Here is a 17,106-nt window from a genome sequence, read left to right on the forward strand (position 1 = left end):
GTGGAGGCTACCCGGAGAGGGGTGCTACAGCAAAGGGTAAGATCTAGATGAAGGGCCTCGGCCTGCGACCTCGAGTGGCACCCCCCCACCCCCAGCCCTCTTCTGCTGCTCCCAGCCCACTCCTCCTGGGGCCCTCAGGGATCTCACAAAGTCTTCCTTGGCCCAACAGGGCATCTGCCCTGGGCTCCCACAGGGGGGGAGGGGTCTGGGGTCTGGTCCGGGTTCCCCCCTCTCTATTTTCCCCTCCCTCTTTCTCCGCGGTGCGGATAAAAATTGGACTCTAATAAACACTCGGTGCCCGGATGGCAGGTGGTGAGACTAGGTCTCTGTGGATTTGGGCACCTGGGGAGTGTGGGGAGGGCATAAGGTCCCGGGGTCCTTCCCTCCAAGAAAGGAGAGGGTCGCGGACTCCACCCCAGAGAGGAGATCTGGCAGGAAGGAACCAGAACCCAGGGTGTCCATCTCCCTGCCTGAGTGCTGGAGCGGAGCGTGCAGCTCAGTGGGGAGGAAAACGGGGACCCAAGAAGACTCTCCTTTCAGCCTGGAGACCCCGTGGGCTTTGAACACCCCCACCTCCCTCAAGCCCCACACCCCACCTAGCTTCCCCTCCCATCATTGTCCTTGACTCCAATACACCCCATCCAGCTGACCCACCTCCTCCGGCCCTCCATGCACGCCCTCTCCACCTCCAAACGTTCAGGTGAGCTCCTGGTTCAGGACCTAGCTCAGCTGCCTCCTACTCCGAGGAGCCTTCCCGATCTCCAGCTGCAATGCCCACTCTCACCTCTGGGTCCCTCCAGCTCTTTGGGGTCTGTACGTGCCTTTAGGTCCCTAAGCTCTTGTTCAGCTTATCTGTGGGCATGCCTATCTTTCCCTAAATCTATGAGTTTCTGGAGCCAGGCCATGCCTTCTTGGCCTCTGCATCTCCCAAATAAGCACCTTGAGATGTCTGTCAACTGAGTAAACAAGTGAATCAGGGAGCCAGGGAGCGAGCGGTTCCAGAAACCTTGGGGGAGGGCATGAACCAAAGGCAAGGTGCGGTGGTGGCAGATAGACACTAGAGGGCGACAGAGAGAAAAGGAAAATTGCCTGTTGGTGGCTGGCCAGTAGAGGCACAAAACTGGCCTGAATGGAGAGGGAGCCCTGGGGGATGGTCTAGGTCAGCCTGGAAACCCCAAGCTTCTGTCCTCAGCACCCACCCCGGCTACTTGGGGAAACAGCGTCCAAGCCCCGGGGAAGGAGGGGGAGAGGACAAAGCCCCTGCCCACCCACAGACTGAGGGTTCAGCCTAAACTCTGCTCTACAGCTTAGGAAAAGAGAAAAAAAAATACCTCCAGGAAGGCAAGCAGGAAAATAGAAAACTCCAATTCTGCACCTGGTAGCAAGGGGTGGAGGGGATGGGGCGGGGGGAACCTCCCCAGGATGTGGGCCTTTGGGGTGTTGTAGGTCCTCTCCTGGTCTCTCTGCAGATGGGGGCCTCGGGGACCCCTCTAACCTTGTGCTCCCAATACGGTAGCTGGGAGTCAGGCTGGGCAGGGCTTCCCGTGTTGCGTTCTGGTGGTGTTTTCCCTTCTTAATTGGTTTCCCGCAGTCCCAGACCCAGGGTAGCAAGTCACAAGAGTACACGCCCAGTTTGGGTGTCCCAGATAGTGTCTCCCATCCCCTGCCTCTCTGAGATGCTCTTGAAAGCCCCTTGGACTCGCACCGGCCTCTCGGCTGAGGGCGTGTTCAGCAAACAGGCCCGATCACAAGACACCTGCCCTTCCTTCACCAGGCCCCTCTCCTCCACTCAAGGACACCCAAGACATGAAGGCGCTCCGGCTGTAGGGCCTCCCACCTCCACAGACACCACAGGGGATGCCAGGTCCTCCCTCTCTGCCTCCCTCCACTCACCACACACACACCCCTTCCAGCAGTATTAGATGGCACAGCGGGCAGTGCGGAGGGGCTGGGGGAGTGAGGGCGAGTGGAGGAGAAACTGTTGATTCACCACGCTGGAAGGAGCCTTCGAGAACATCCAGTCCAATGGTCTCATTGTACAGATGAAGAAAATGAGTCACGGGAGCCGGCTGCTGGCCAAGGTCACAGAGCCAGAGACACTGCAGGTCCCCAGACTCCCAGACTAGACAGATTCTTTCTGCTAGACAGCAGGGCGGGAGGGGCCAGGGGATGGATCCCCAGCCCTCCCCACATGGCTCCTCCTTGGCCCCCTTTCAGTGGTGGTGGGGTGAGGTGACACCCAAGGTTAGCCAGAAGCCTAGGGGGCGGGCAGGTTGGAGAGATACTCCCAGAGGGGCAGTATCTAGATGCTTCCAGAAAGATCCAGTGCCCCCCACCCCCATGTGCTCTAATTACTGCTGCCCGTATTTTTAATTCCCAGTAAGCCCAGCGACTGGTACAACCCATCAGCTGTCAGGCCTCTCCAGGGAGCTCGGGCAGCTGCCTGAAGACTCTCGAGCTTTCTCTAAGGCTGAGCCAGGGAGGGAGGGGCTGGCTCAGCCACAGTTGGCAAAGGCCTGTCAAAGGTGTGGCTAGTGTGGCCAAGGCCTTGGGCTCAGTGCCAGGCAAGGAGGCTCCAAGGCTGGTCTTGGGTTGCTGCAGAGTACCACAGACTTCGGGGCTAAGGATGAGGGGAGGGGCCCCTCTGATCAAGGAATCCCAGACCCTGCAGTGCCAACCTCCCCCCCGACTCCCCTTGTGGCTACTGGGAAATCTCTGGGGGTGGAGTTGTCCTCTTAATCCCAGAAAGCCTAGCCCTGGCAGCTCAGTGCCCAGAATGATACAGTAGAAGATTGTCAAAGAATATTTGGGCAGGTAGACAAGTAGGGGCTGACATTCAGCCTTTGCTTCCCTTGCCCTGTGCCCAGGGAATAACGGTGTGACCTCCCGAAAGGGGGCCTGGTCAGGGCGGCAAGGGACTCGAGAGAGGCTGGCCCGACCTTCCCTCCCCCTTGGCTGCACACCTCCCCCTGCACCCACAAGCTCACAGACCACAGCCCTCCCTGGACAGCTCGGAAAGTCTCTCCCCTCAGTCAGGAGGCTTGAGTTCCAATCCACTCCCCCACCACCCCGTCCCGCCCCCTTACCAGCTTTGTGACCTTGGGGCAATTCTAACTCCGTTTTCTCATCTCAGAAAGGAGACTTTGATAAGATACTTGGACCTGCTCTAGAATGCATACAACTGGGTAATTCACATTAGCCTAAATCTCAGTATCCAAAATGAAAGGACCTCTTTCCTTAAAAACAATGAGCACTTACTGAGCGCCAGGCACTTTCCATACATTACTACATTTGAGATTCACCACCGCCCGGCAACGCGGGTGCCTTATTATTGCCGACGCTTTGCAGATGGGGTCGGCGGGCTCAGAGAGGTCACCAGGCCAGTGAACAGCAGCACCCAGATTCAAGCCCAGGCTTGTCTGACTCCAAAACCCAGTTTGTCCCCCACTCCACCCCCTTACCACCACCCAGAGCCACCCACGTCCCTTCCCTTGTGATTGGCAGGGTCCCTCAAGAACTGACCCGCTGAAGATTGATATGAACTCTCAGACCTGCCCTCCCCCACCCACCATGGGCAGGGTGCTAGGAACTGTTGGGCCCTGGCTTACACAACTTCCCTGGCTGGGGCAACAGGAATGGACCCTCCCCACCCTGGCTTCGGGCAAGATGCAGGGAGCTACGAAGGGAGCTTCTGTCTACAAAGTGTTGGCAGGGAGGCAGCCCAGCAGCCCCCACCCAGAACGTGGCTGGGCCGGGCAGGACCACACTTGAAAGCATCCATGACCACATCTGACAGCTCCCTGTAGGGTGGGGCTCCTGGGCTCCAGTCTGGGCCAAGGTGGGCAAGCAGGGGCGGACAAGGGCCCTCCCTGGCTCCTGACCTCACCTCCACTTTACAGAGCTTGGGATGGGTGGGCCTGGGAGTGCCAGGGAGTGAAGGCCTGGGGCTCGCTAAAGCTGAAACCCTTGTGGGCCGGGGGGGGGGGGGGGGGCAGCCAGTAGCTCCCAAAGGAGACCCACTGGGCCCATGACATGACCCAGCAAGGGAGGTGGAACAGAAACAGGGGTTCCATCTATCTTGTACCCTTGGCCCACAAAAGTCCCAGGAGCTCAGAGGTGACCAGAACAACCTCAGACTCATGCCCTGGCCCCTGCTCTTCCTAGATGGGGAGGAGATGGAAAAGGAAGAAAGAAAGAAAGAAAGAAAGAAAGAAAGAAAGAAAGAAAGAAAGAAAAGAAGGAAAGGAAGGAAGGAAGGAAGGAAGGAAGGAAAGAAGGAAGGAAGGAAGAAAGAAAGAAAGAAGGAAAGAAAGAAAGAAAAGAAGGAAAGGAAGGAAGGAAGGAAGGAAGGAAGGAAGGAAGGAAGGAAGGAAGAAGGAAAGAAAGAAAGAAAGAAAGAAAGAAAGAAAGAAAGAAAGAAAGAAAGAAAGAAAGAAAGAAAAGCATCCAGGAGCTCTCTCCTGAAGAGGAAACAGACACAGAGAAGGCATGAGATTTGTTGCTACCCTGAGCTCATTAAAGCGAGTGGCTGGAGTCTGGCTTCTAGTTTCTCAGGTATCTACAGGGCTCCCTGTAAAACTGGTTGGGGTTCAGCCTCAGCACAGCCCTGGGAAAGGGGCATTAAGCAGAGTGGGCCTCCTAAAGAGCAGAAGTGGAGGACTCCAAAGCAGGAGCCTCACAAGGGTAAGAGCTAGGGCACTAGAGAGGCAAGAGGCTCACTGTGCTAGTGTCTCACAGGAGACAGTACGCCAGTCACTATATCTCTTTGAACTCCAGTTTCCTCATCTAAAAAGGAGGGATAGGGGCACCTGGGTGGCTGAGTCAGTTAAGCATCTGACTCTTGATCTCAGCTCAGGTCATGGTCTCATGGTTTGTGGGTTTGAGCCCCGAGTCGGGCTCTGCACTGACAGCATGGAGCCTGCTTGGGATTCTCTCTCTGCCCCTCCCCTGCTTATTCTCTCTCCCTCTCTCAAAATAAACAAACATTAAAAAAATAAAAAGGAGGGATAATAGGGTATAAATCAGGAGAAAGAATGGAGGGGGGTCATGCCTATGAAAGCAGGAGACAGGGAATGTCAGGATTATGGCAGGAGCCTAGGTGCAGCACCGTCTCCCAGAGGTGGGAGGTGGGGGCCTGGATCTCACAGGTGGTCAGACAGGAGGTAGGGGCCCAAGGGCAGGCCTCAGGCTCCAAGCAAGTTTGAGAGAAATGTACCGCCTAGCGCTCTCCCTCCCTTGGTCCTGTGGGAATCATAAACAAAAGGGACTTTGAGATAATAATCTACAAAAAAGGAAACTGAGGTCTGGAGAAAGGAGGGGACTTGCCCCAAATCACAGTAAGTCAACAGCAAAGCCCAGGCTAAATTCAGAGTTACTGCCTTTCAAGTTCCCGGTCCAGGGCTCCTCGAGGAAAAATAAGATATATGGGGGGATTTGCAACAACTTCCCTCCTGACCCCCTGTCAGCACTGGGTTTCCGACCTGGGTCACTGCCTCTGCAACAGAGATACATAACACACTCTCCTTCCTCTTCCCCCCTTTAACTGCAGATAGATAAAATAACAACAATGAACAATGAGCAGGTACCAGGCGCTGGCCCTGGCCTAAAATCTCTACTTGCTTTAAGTTGCTGAATTCTCACATCAACCCAACGATGTAAGCATTTTTATCATCATCATCATCATCATCACCATCTCCATTTTCCAGATAGGGAAACTGAGGCACAGAGTCTGACTTGGGCACATCCACCCAGTTAGTGGCAGACCCAGGATGTGAAGTCAGACAGCCTGGCTCCAGAGCCCACACTCTCATCGACGACACCACGCTGCTTTTAAAGACATTATTTCATAGACACCTTGTGGTTCAAATCCCGGCTCTGCCACTTCTAGATACCCGTGGCCTGGGACAAGTAGCCCAGCCTCTCTGGGCTTTGTCCTCCAGGGCAAAGGGATAGGACTGACCACCAGCCGCGCCACCCAGCGCTTTACCGTCCAGGCCCGCGAGTGTCCGGCAGCGGGCACTGCACCAGCACCGGTGCTCCAGTCATTTGTTTTGTCAAACAACAGAAGGTTCCAGATGTGGGCAGGGCCTTCCTCGGCCCGCCCCCGCCCCGAGTGCAGGGGAGGAATGCAGGGGGAGGGGCTGCCCCCAGCCCGTCATTGCCTTTAATAGAGACCTGAAACACCGCCTGCTAAAAATACCCGGCTGGAGACGCATAAAAGCGCCGCGGGGCCGCCGCTCCGCACTTCTCTCTCCAAGCCTCAGCCAGACGCGCGGAGCAGAGCCAACATGACCGAGCGCCGAGTGCCCTTCTCGCTCCTGCGGAGCCCCAGCTGGGACCCTTTCCGCGACTGGTACCCGGCCCACAGCCGCCTCTTCGACCAGGCCTTCGGGCTGCCCCGGCTGCCCGAGGAGTGGGCGCAGTGGTTGGGCCACAGCGGCTGGCCGGGCTACGTGCGCCCGCTGCCCGCGGTCGAGGGCCCCGCCGCGGTGGCCGCGCCCGCCTACAGCCGCGCGCTCAGCCGGCAGCTCAGCAGCGGCGTCTCGGAGATCCGGCAGACGGCCGACCGCTGGCGCGTGTCCCTGGACGTCAACCACTTCGCCCCCGAGGAGCTGACGGTCAAGACCAAGGACGGCGTGGTGGAGATCACCGGTGAGCCCCCGGCCCTGCGGGGACCAAGCGGGCGGGGTGGGAGGTTGAGCCGTGGGCGCGGGGGAACTGGGCAGGGAAACTCCACCAAGGGACCCGGAAGACTTGGGACTCACCCTGCCCCCAGGCTCCGGCTCCGGCTCTGGAAAGGGGACTGCGTGTGTTCCTCAGGGCCCTTCTGGCCCGAAAAGTGCTCTATTTGAGGGAAGAAATGGCCCCTTCCGGAGGAGACCTCCAGCCCCGCCCCCAAATGACCAGATCTCCGCGGGGCCACCCGCAGGCCGGGGGAAGAGGGGACTGACTGGCTCTGGCCCTGCTGCTTGCCCTAAGCCCGGGTCCGCAGAGGGGGCGTGTGCGCTTCCTTGGCGCCGCGCCCAGCCCCACCCTACTTTGAACCCAACTTTCCAGAAGCTTCTGAAGGGCCTCGGGCTTAGTCTGGCCACTCACTGGGGCATGTGTGGATTTGGGCGGGCCCCTCCCCGCAGCTTCTGACCTCCTTCTCTTCCCCCCCTCCTTCCCCCCTAGGCAAACACGAAGAGCGTCAGGATGAGCACGGCTACATCTCCCGGTGCTTCACTCGCAAATACACGTGAGTCTTGGCCCCAGATTGAGGGGGGCAGGAAGAGGGGTGCGGGGCGGAGGGGGGCAGTGAGGCATGGGGGTGTAACTCTTGTCTTCCTCCTCTGTCTGTCTAGGCTGCCCCCTGGTGTGGACCCCACTCTGGTCTCCTCCTCCCTGTCCCCTGAGGGCACGCTCACCGTGGAGGCCCCCATGCCCAAGCCAGCCACACAGTCGGCAGAAATCACTATTCCTGTCACCTTCGAGGCACGTGCCCAGCTTGGGGGCCCAGAAGCTGGGAAGTCGGAGCAGCCTGCAGCCAAGTAAAGGCCTTAGCCCTGCTGTCCACTGCCCCCTGCCTCAGTAGCCATCACTGACCATCCCCACCCACCAACCTGTATGCTCTTTTGATACGTTAACCTTCTGTTTTTCTCAAATAAAGTTTGAAGCAACTGCCAGCCTCTGCCTCTGCCTCAGATCCAAGCTTCTCCAGGCCTTTCCCTGATTTTCAGTTGGGCCCTCTCTAATGGCCTGGGGTTCCGTGCCATTTGCTGGCTGACACACTGATCACTTTTGCCCAGGGTCTCCTGTGTGCCGAGCCCCATGCTAGGCCCTGAGTCCACGAAGAGAGAAGAAATGATTGTAACCAGCTGTGATGGGGGAAACCAGGTCCAGGCTTGGGCAGTCAGGGACTCAGAGGCTGCAGTCAGGTGCAGAGGGACAGAGCAGGGCCGGGGGAGGGGAGCTTCTTGGGAGCTCGGAGTCCCTTGCTGACTTCAGTGAGACTTCACTATTCTCCCCAGGAGGGGCAGGACCTTGTAGAAGGTATGGGAGGTGTAGCACTCCAGGTGACTTTCTGAGAGGAGGTTGACCTTGTCGAAGTTTCCATCCCCCAGTGCCCACGCATGCAGGAAGCAGGCCTGGGCTCTCAGGTCAAGGGCGCTCTGCAGACGGTGAGGGCAGTGCGGCCCAGGCTTTGATGGAAAAGAGGCAAAGACCCTGACAGGGAAGACGTGCACTCCAGGAAGGGCCTGCCTTGACGAGCCCAGGTAGGAAGAGTCACACCTACCTGGGTCCTCTCCTTGGCCCTCGTCCTACCCACCACCCTCTCATCTCACCTGGCCCAAGAAGGGTTCGGAGGGATCTGGGAGAGGAACAGAGCAGATGGGGGTTTGGGAGCCCAGGGTGAAGTCTCTGAGAACTTGAGAGATCCCACACCATCTCCACCTACAAGGTCACGGAGCCTGAAGCTGCGGCAAGACACTGTGACATTCTGAGCCCACAGCCCGACTTGCCCGGGGTCTGTGAGAGCAGCCACGTGCACACATACACACGAGTGCGTTACCCTCAACACTGCGCAGCTCCTTAATTGCCACTGCTTGGTGCGGGGCTCCCTGTTGGGATACCACAATCTGGAGCAGGCAGGAGGCCAAAGCGGGTCCCTGGCTTTGAAGGCCTCGCTGGACCTGGAGGGCAGCCAACAAGGGAAATAAATAAACACATGGAACGAGGATTGTGCCGGCCCGGCTGGCAGCACAGGTCTGGGCCTGTTGGCCAGGGCACTGCCCCATCTACCCAGCCCTACCACTATTCATTTCTTGAGCTCCTATCTCCTCAATCTGCCATCCTCCTCCCTGACAACACGCATGCCGCATCTCAGGTGTCTCCTGGACGTGTCCACATTCCTGTGGTCCCAACTGAATCAGCCCGTCCGGGGCTCGCCCTCACTCTGCTCGCCAGCTCCCATCTGGCTGGCAGCAGGATGGCCCTGGCCTCCAGGGGTGTGGCTGCCTCCTCACGTCTTGTCAGAGTGGGAGCAAGGCTGCCAGCGAACTGGAAGTGTGGGAAAGCTGGTGCCAAGCTTTGACAAGGTAATCCTCGCGTCAATCCCCGCGTCAAGAGGTGTGGCTGGTCCTGCCTTCCACCTGGGCGCCGCCAGCCTCAAAGAAGTGAATGGACTTGCCCGGGTCCACATGGCTAGTCCTGGGGCGGGGGGGGTAGGGACATCAGTGTGGCCCTGAGGCAGGGGAGGGCAGATTAGCTCAGACAGGAAGGCTGGAGAGGAGGAGGGCATATGGAAGTGTCCCACGCTTCAAGCTTGAAGTACAACCGAAAGAGGCTCGGTGGGGCCACAGCAGAAGGGGGATGCAGTGAGCCTAGGGGCCAGGGCTGCTCGAAGGGGCTGAGGGATCCTAGTGTCCAAGGCCATGGCCTGGGGCAGGTAGAGGTCAGCGCTCAGGGGACTGTCAGTGCCTACCACAGGAGTGAGTCCAAGGGCAGCAGCTTTGAGGTCTTGAGGGTTCAGGCCATCACTTGGGACACAGCTGGGCACAGGGTAGGTGGGCGGGAAGGGATTCAGTTCCTGCAAAGGAAACAGGCCCCAGTTTCCAGAGGAAACGAAGTAGAAGACAAGGAAAACTGTAGCCTGCCTGGGCCACCATGGGGCAGAGGCAAGAGGGGAGTCCGAGGCTGGGCTGGCCCTATGCCCAGAGCACCACCACTCAGATATGGGGTCTGGGCCAGCACCCCTGGGTAGACTGGCTGGCTCATGTCTGCAGGTTTCCACCGGGACAGGCTGGCACTGGGCACTGGGACACCCGCTGTGGTCCAGGAGCATTTCCAAGCTTCTCCAGGCCTTTCCCTGATTTTCAGTCGGGCCCTCTCTAAAAGCCTCGGATGTCCTTCAGGTCTGCAGACTCCAGACATTGGCCTTGATTCAATGAATGCTAGCAATAGGGCCCCACTGCTCAGCAGAAGGGTGCCTGAGAGGCAATGCTCTGTGCTCCAGGCTAATGAGGACCTCAAGTCCCCGTGGCCACCTCTCACCAGCTCCAGCCTCCCTAGGATCTGTGGAGTGCACAAGCCATCCTCAGTTCCAGGCCAATCCCTGGGTCTCTCCTTTTCTCTCTCCCTCCCAGTTGTGAAATCTGCATCCCTGTTGGCCCTGCCTCTGGGCATAGGACCCAGCCAGTCAGTCTGAGTCTCTGCTCAAGGGACCAAATGGAGGAAACCTCTCAGTGACAAGCAGTATTATACCGTTAGAGATGGGGTGGGGGGTGGGGGGGCAGGACATCCTGTGGGGTCTTAGTGGAGTAGGAAAAAGGGATTTCCAGAAGTGACCCTTGGATAGGCAAGGGGGAATCACATAGGCCAGGGCTGGCAAACTGGCAAGGTCAGGCTGGAGGAAGGAGAGCAAGAGGGCAAGTGAGGGAGGTGAGTGGGGCCCATCTCAGAGGGCCCTGAAGGCCACGCTAAGTGTAGGCGACCACAGTGGAGAGGTTTAAACATCCTGCTTTATTTATTTATTTTTTTAAGTTTATTTTATTTCTTTTGAGAGAGAGAGAGAGCGGGGTGGGGGCAGAAGGAGAGAGAGAGAGAATCCCAAGCAGGCTCCGTGCTGTCAGCACAGAGGCAGACATGGGGTTCGATCTCACAAACTGAGATCATGATCAGAGCCGAGATCGAGAGTCAGACGCTTAACAGACTGAGCCACCCAGGCGTTCCCTAAGCATTCCTGCTTTAGGAAAAAGGGTCCAGATCTTAGAGGAGAGTGGTTGGCAGGAACCAGTCAAAAGGCAGGGGACAGTGTGCTGCTGAGGTGTAGTGGGCATGGGTCCCGCCAGGGGGAGAGGGAAAGGAGGACAGATGTCAGGATGTGGCAGCAGCAGGCTCCGTGGTGTGGGGTAACAGACCGCAGTGTGGGGATGTGGGGGGCAGGGAAGAAAGGGATCCGCTGAGGCTCTGAGCCCTTGACTCTTGTGGCTTCCTGCCCAGGTTGCTGATCTCAGTCTCCGTAAGTCCAGGCAGACCCCCAGACCTCTGCTGCTGGGGAATGAATTGTTTCCAGATAGCATCATCTTCCTTGCTACAAAATCGACTCAGGCAGGGTTTGCCAGGCACAGACTTCTCCATGGAGACGTTGGGGTGGGAAGCAAAAGCCCGAAGAATGGCTGCAGAGGACCCTAGTGCTGGGTCCAAAGGGCATGGTCAGAGCACCTGTGTGATGGGGAAGGGGCAACCAGGCAGAGAAGGGAGAAGGCAGGACCGGAGCCTGGCCCATGGTTGATAGAGACCCCGGACCCACTGGTCTGTTGGCAGCCACCCAAAGTCTCCTGGCAGAGCCTAAGACAGGGCAGGGCTCAGGCTGGTCAGGGTCCTATTGGCTCACTTTACCTTGGACTCCCCTACACCTCCCTACCCTGCCCCACCACCCTATGCAATTGGTGGGACCTGGGAATCTGAGACAGCTCTGGAGCTCAGGGCTTGGCCTCTGGCCCAGACTTGCACAGCAGCAGTGAGCTGCCAGCTCAGGATCAAAGCAGGGAGGAAGCTGCATAGGTGAGGGCAAGCCTAGGCTGGTCTTAGCCAGAATCTGGCACTGGGCCTGGCAGCTCAGACCCAGTGAAATGGGGGCTAAGCCCCACTCCCCCTCCCATGCTGCCCTCCCAGGAAAGTGGCCCCCCACCCCAAAATATATACTGTCTGTCCACCAGACAATGCTCCTGTGTGCCAGTCCTGAGGAGCACAGGGTTAAATGGGGGGAGACCCACACATGAGCAGGAAATATCTCCATCCCCAGCACAACCCTCTTAGCTAAGGGCTCTGGGTCCTCCCTTCTTCCATCTGGCCAGGTGACTTTGGATTTCACTGCGTGCATCTCACTCTGTATCCCAAGGATGAGCCATGTTCTCATGGGCTTCTCACGAGACAGTTCTGCCAACCATTCCTTGTGCTGGGAGAGCTGGCAGCGTGAAAAATGCCAGGAATCCCAGGCTTGGTGAAGAAGGGACAGCTTCAGATCAGTAACAGAACCGCTGGATGGTTTCATGTAGGAGCATGGAGGGCAGAAGAGCCCTGGCCAGCCAGTCACCTCCTTCTCTTCCGAGGGGCAGACTGAGGGCAAAGGAAAGTCAAGTGCCCAGCCAGGGCTCCCAACACCCAGAGAGAAAAGGTCACGTCTGGGGACCCTGGGGAAACCCACCAGCCCTGGGAGGAGTCTCTGTAGCATAATGGCCCCTGCCACCCTTCCTTCCAGCCTTGTACACCTACCAGCCTGATATAACCACCCTGTCCGGACTATGGTGGCAGTAATTGGATCAAGATGTGGCACCAGTGGTCCAGGGGGCTGCCTCAGAGGAAGAAAGTCTACCTCCGCCCCTTCCCCTAGGCCAAACAGGGCAGAATTTACTAGGAAGGCTTGGATTAAAGAATGGATTGAGGGGCGCCTGGCTGGCTCAGTCCAGGGAACATGCGACTCTTGATCTCGGGGCCGTGAGTTTGAGCCCCGAGTTGGGTGTAGAGATTAAATAAATAAAACTTAAAAACAAAATGGATTGAGGTGGCATAAGCAGTTGTGTTCAGGAAAAAGCACTGGGCTGAGGCCAGCTCCATCCCTGTTGGAGATATGGTCTGGGGCCCACCCTGCTCTGGGCTCAGTTTCCATTTTGAGAGTCTGGGTGACCTCTGAGGCCCCTCTTGCCTTGGGTTGTCAGTGTTGTCAGCCCTATGCAGAATGGGCATCAAGGGAGAATCGTGAAGATTGGCAGCTGCCCAGGGTCTCCTAACAATGGTAGGAAGGCCAAAGTCCCAGGGGCGCCCAAGGATATAAGGACAGCTCTCTGCAGGACCAACAAGGCCTGGCATGGGGAAGGAAGGCCTTCCTTCAGTCTTGGCCCTGACTCCAGGGCAGGTCCGGCTAACCCTTCCCTTCTCACATCCTTCCCCTCCACAAGATAGTTTGAAAGGTTTTCTGAAAGTCCCTCCAGGATGGCTGAGTCTGAGTGTTCATTCAGGCTGGCAATGGGACAGGGACATTGAGGACTTACTTAGGTGAATGAATGACCAGAGAGGTCAGTGAGCCCTCTCCCCTAAGCCCCCTCTCTCTCTGAATTCTCCCACCCTCTCCCAGACCCTTCCGACCTTCTGCTGCCCTGCTGGCCTTCCCTGTCTCTCTCACTGCACCCCCCCCTTACTCAGACCCACCCCTCACTGCATCCCTCCCCACCCCCAAATCCCTTCTCCAAACCTCCTCCCCTTTCTCAGAGTTCTTACATTTTCACTGAACCCCCACCCTCCATCGCTGTACTTTCTCACTTCATCATGCCCCCTTCCATTCTGAGCCCCTCCCCATCTGAACTCCACCCCCATCTCTCTCTGAGCCCTGGTGGGTAAGCTATCTTTTTTACAATCCCCTCGGTGGGCCTGCTGAAAACCCCCTTCTCTAGGCCTGAGCAGCCAGAAAGCCTTGAACCCTAGGCGTGGCCCCACAGGCCAATCTTTCAGCAGGGGTCCTGGAGCCTCCTGGGTAGAAGAGAGGTTGTGGAGGAGGAGAAACCAATCCCCACCAAGCATGCTGCAGGCCCTGCCAGCTGGGGCCTTGGGCTGGTGGTACTGGCCAATTCCAGAAAGGAAGCCCAGCCTAGGCCCCACCTGGGAGGGGGGACAGAGCCAAGTGCCAAGCAAGGCAGGCTCTGACTGCCCCCTGCCGGACCTTCTGGGGCTGGGCGTCCTCACCCTCCCCTCCTCCAGGCCCAGAGAGGACAGTCAAGGACTGCCCCCTGGTGCTCTCCCAGAGAGCCAACACCGCCTACCCCAGAACCCTCAGGAGTCTCTGCCCTCGTTCTAGGTCCTGCCAGGCCCAGAGCAGAAATGGGGCAGGGGACTGGCGCCCTCAGCTCCACGCCTTCTGTACCTTTGGCCCTGTTCTCTGCCCTGGGCCTCAGTCTCTGAGAGCCCTCAAGCCTCCTAGAAGCTCTGGTCTGGAGGACCCAGCTCACCCCCAGCCACCCCTTTCTCTGCCTTTGCAGGGTTTGGCAGCCAAGGCCTGGAGGCCCCTTCTCTGCCCTGCCGCATAGATACTCGCCACCATTTCTCTTATCACAATTGGCAAGCACTGGGCACCTGCTAGCTGTCAATCACTGCTTAGCTTAGGAAACCCTCGGAGCAACCCCATGCCACTGAGAGGCAGCAGAGGATTGTGGTTACGACTTCTGCCTCTTGCGTCAAAACTGTCTGGGTCAACCCCTCATTGGGCCCACATACTAACTGTGGGAACTCAGGCAAGTTACAAAGTCTTGGTTTCTTCCTCTGCAGAGTGAAGCCGACTACACGGACAAATACAAGTCTTGGACACCCAGCCACACTAGGCATTTTTATGAGGTGGACTGTATTAGTCCCATTTTACAGATCGGGAAACTGTCGGCCTGAAAGGCTAAGGGACTTGAGAGATTACACCACACAGCTAGGACGGGGTAGGGTGGGCATTCAAAGCCCGGCCTCCTAAGCTTTCTGCCACTGACACAGCCCTTCCTTTTGGAACACGACAGACATGGCTGAGCGACAGAAATTTCACCTTCGAGAACCGTAGCCAGCCACGCTGAAGCTGACCCAGCCGTCTCCCCTCCCAGGCCCTCAGGCTGAATTAGCTCTTTGCTTGGGGAGATGTTTGGGGCGGAGATTGGGGTGCGTGCCCTCCTGAACCTTTCCAACGTCCGATTCTGGGGCTGGCCCTGGGCGGCCACCACGCAGTTCCAAGTTGGGAGTCTCTCTTTAAAGGCGTTGGGAAAGAAAGGGCTTTTTCAGGGGTGGAACAAGCACTGGCCGAAGGAGGACGAGGCTGTGACGTGAGGCGGGCGGCAGGTGAGGCTGGAGAAGCCTTGAACGCCAAAGACAGGCAGGGGGGGCTTCGTTGCATCCGGACGCCAGGTTACGGGGCCACGGGGCCAGCATGTGCCAGACCCAAGTCGCCACCAGCCCTGAGCCCTCTCTTCAGCTGTGCGGGTCGAGCCGGCTGTGCCGAACCCGGCTTCCTCCTCTGCAATCTGCGGGAAACGTGGCCCGCTGGGGCCGGCGCCGGATGACGGCTACGGAGGTAAGACAGCACCGCAAACCCGCACAGGGCATCTGCGGTCGTGCCGGCCGTTCACAAACTGAGGGGCAGGCACGGGGTCAGGGGGAAAGCTGACGCCTGAGGCCCTGTCCCCTCCAACGCGCTCCCTCCACCGACCGCGGCAATGGACAGGGCCCGGAGACGTGGCCAATCGCCTACACGGCCTCAGAACGCCCCGCACAGCCCAGACCCGGCTGCTCTCTGGGTGACGACCGCGCACGAGGAGAGTGGAGGCGGGCTGGGGGAGGGCGGAAGAGGGAGGACCGAGTGGGAGGGGCGCCGGGTCGGGAGCGAATCGGACCTGGGCAGCTGCGGGGGCAGATCGGGGAGCGGGGCTAGCAACAGGCCGACCATTGGAGGAGCGGGACAGACCGGCCCGTGATTGGCTTTCGCCACTGCCGGAGATTGGAAGGCGGGCCGTGTCCCGCCCAGCTCCCATCCGGGTATCTGGCCGGTCTTGGAACCTTCGCGATTCCTGCTGGTCAGACGCCCTCCCCCTCCCCACCTCAGTTCTTGACAGCGCGCGCGGGCTCGTTCTTAGCCCCGCGGCGGGACCGTGGTGGGGGCGAGCACCTGCGGGGGGCGCGCGGGGCTGTGCGGCTTACTCACGCGGCCTCGCCCGTGTGCCCGCGCAGAACTGAGGCCTGGCGGGCCCGGGTGTCTGGGATGGGAGGCGACCCGAGAAGCCGGAGGATGGAGCTCCTACGTGGGTTGGCGCCGAGGCGGCCCAGAGGTCTGGGTCCAGCCTCGGTGTCGCAGAGGCTTGCAAGAAGCAGAACCCGGGGGATCCTGGCGGAATCCCGGGGAGGGTGGGGCTCCGTAGACGCGGACCTGCTGCAGAGCCGGGCGGGGCCCAGTTGGGGACAGCGCTTAGGCGGGGCCGGGCCCAGGTAGATGCCGAATCCTCCCGCCCCCAACCCGCTGCCGCGCGCGCCCCGGGCCCAGCAAACCATTCAGCACCCCAAAGTAATGGTGCAAGAGCGGCCTGACCACTCGTCGCTGGTCAATTCTGGGGGGAAGCCGTGAGGGATGGGCCAAGGTTGTTTTTTTTTGTTTTTTTTTTTTACTTCTGCTATGCAGGCTTATTTTGGCCCTGTCCCCACCAGGCTAAAGAATACTTCGGGGAGCAATTATTATTGCTCCTTTTGCTTTTGCCCAGCAGTGGGATGTAGTAGATGGTTGGATGTTGGGGATCTGGACAGAATTTACGGAGACTGCATGGGAAGGGACTCCCCCCAAATGAGTCAGCCATAAAAGCTGCTCGTCCTTTATACCCGGCTACCCAGCCATTATTTCCTACATCTCTCGTCTCTATTTTCAAGGCGATCTTCAAATTTCGGGCAAGAGAATATGTTTCACTCTCAGTCTGCCTACAATCCAATGCCCTGCATCTTGGAACTCATCACTGAGGGACCACAACATTCCCCAAAAGAAATGTTTCAGGGGCACCTGGGTGGTTCAGTCCGTTTAAGCGTCCAACTCTTGATCTCAGCACAGGTCTTGACCTCAGGATTCTGAGTTCAAGTCCCACACTGGGCGCAAAGCCTAAAAATTAGACTTTTTAAGACTAAGCAGTTTGCAAATGGAGAAGGCAAAAACCCTGTAAACCATGATGACCTTATACTTCCATATTTGGGGAGGCAAGGACTTTTGGAAGGCAATATGCTTTGATAACCTTATGGAACCCAGAATCCCACTAGGCTTTAAGGAACCCACCAGCTATCAAAACCCCATCCCTAAAATCTGTATGGGCTTAGTGCCTAAGAGGTAGAAGGGTTTGAGGTCTCTTCCTGGTCCCTAAGAGTCAGTAAGTAGGGGAACTTGTCCATCATTGTAGGAAGAACCAGTTTATACCAAGGTTGGTTTAAAACGAGTCTAGATTTATTCTTCTGATGTACATTCATTCAGTATGAAGACAGCCTCTCAGACATGCCTGCCTGTTCCCGAGAACTCCTGGGAACATGGTGGGCGACACTGTTTTGCCACCTTCCCCAGGCATAGGGGGAGAACTG

General features: G+C 58.0%; 1 protein-coding gene across 1 annotated transcript; it reads left to right on the forward strand.

Moving 5' to 3' along the window:
* The first annotated feature begins 6,159 nt into the window (after positions 1-6,159).
* HSPB1 (heat shock protein family B (small) member 1) lies at positions 6,160-7,664 on the forward strand. Its single transcript, XM_019421634.2, has 3 exons — positions 6,160-6,651; positions 7,174-7,237; positions 7,344-7,664. The coding sequence occupies exons 1-3, from the start codon at positions 6,288-6,290 to the stop codon at positions 7,531-7,533; spliced, it is 618 nt and encodes a 205-aa protein (XP_019277179.1). The 5' UTR covers positions 6,160-6,287; the 3' UTR covers positions 7,534-7,664.
* Positions 7,665-17,106: the final 9,442 nt, after the last annotated feature.

The sequence above is a fragment of the Panthera pardus genome, unplaced genomic scaffold (assembly GCF_024362965.1).
Source record: "Panthera pardus isolate Hobbes unplaced genomic scaffold, ASM2436296v1 HiC_scaffold_4, whole genome shotgun sequence".
NCBI lineage: Eukaryota > Metazoa > Chordata > Mammalia > Carnivora > Felidae > Panthera > Panthera pardus.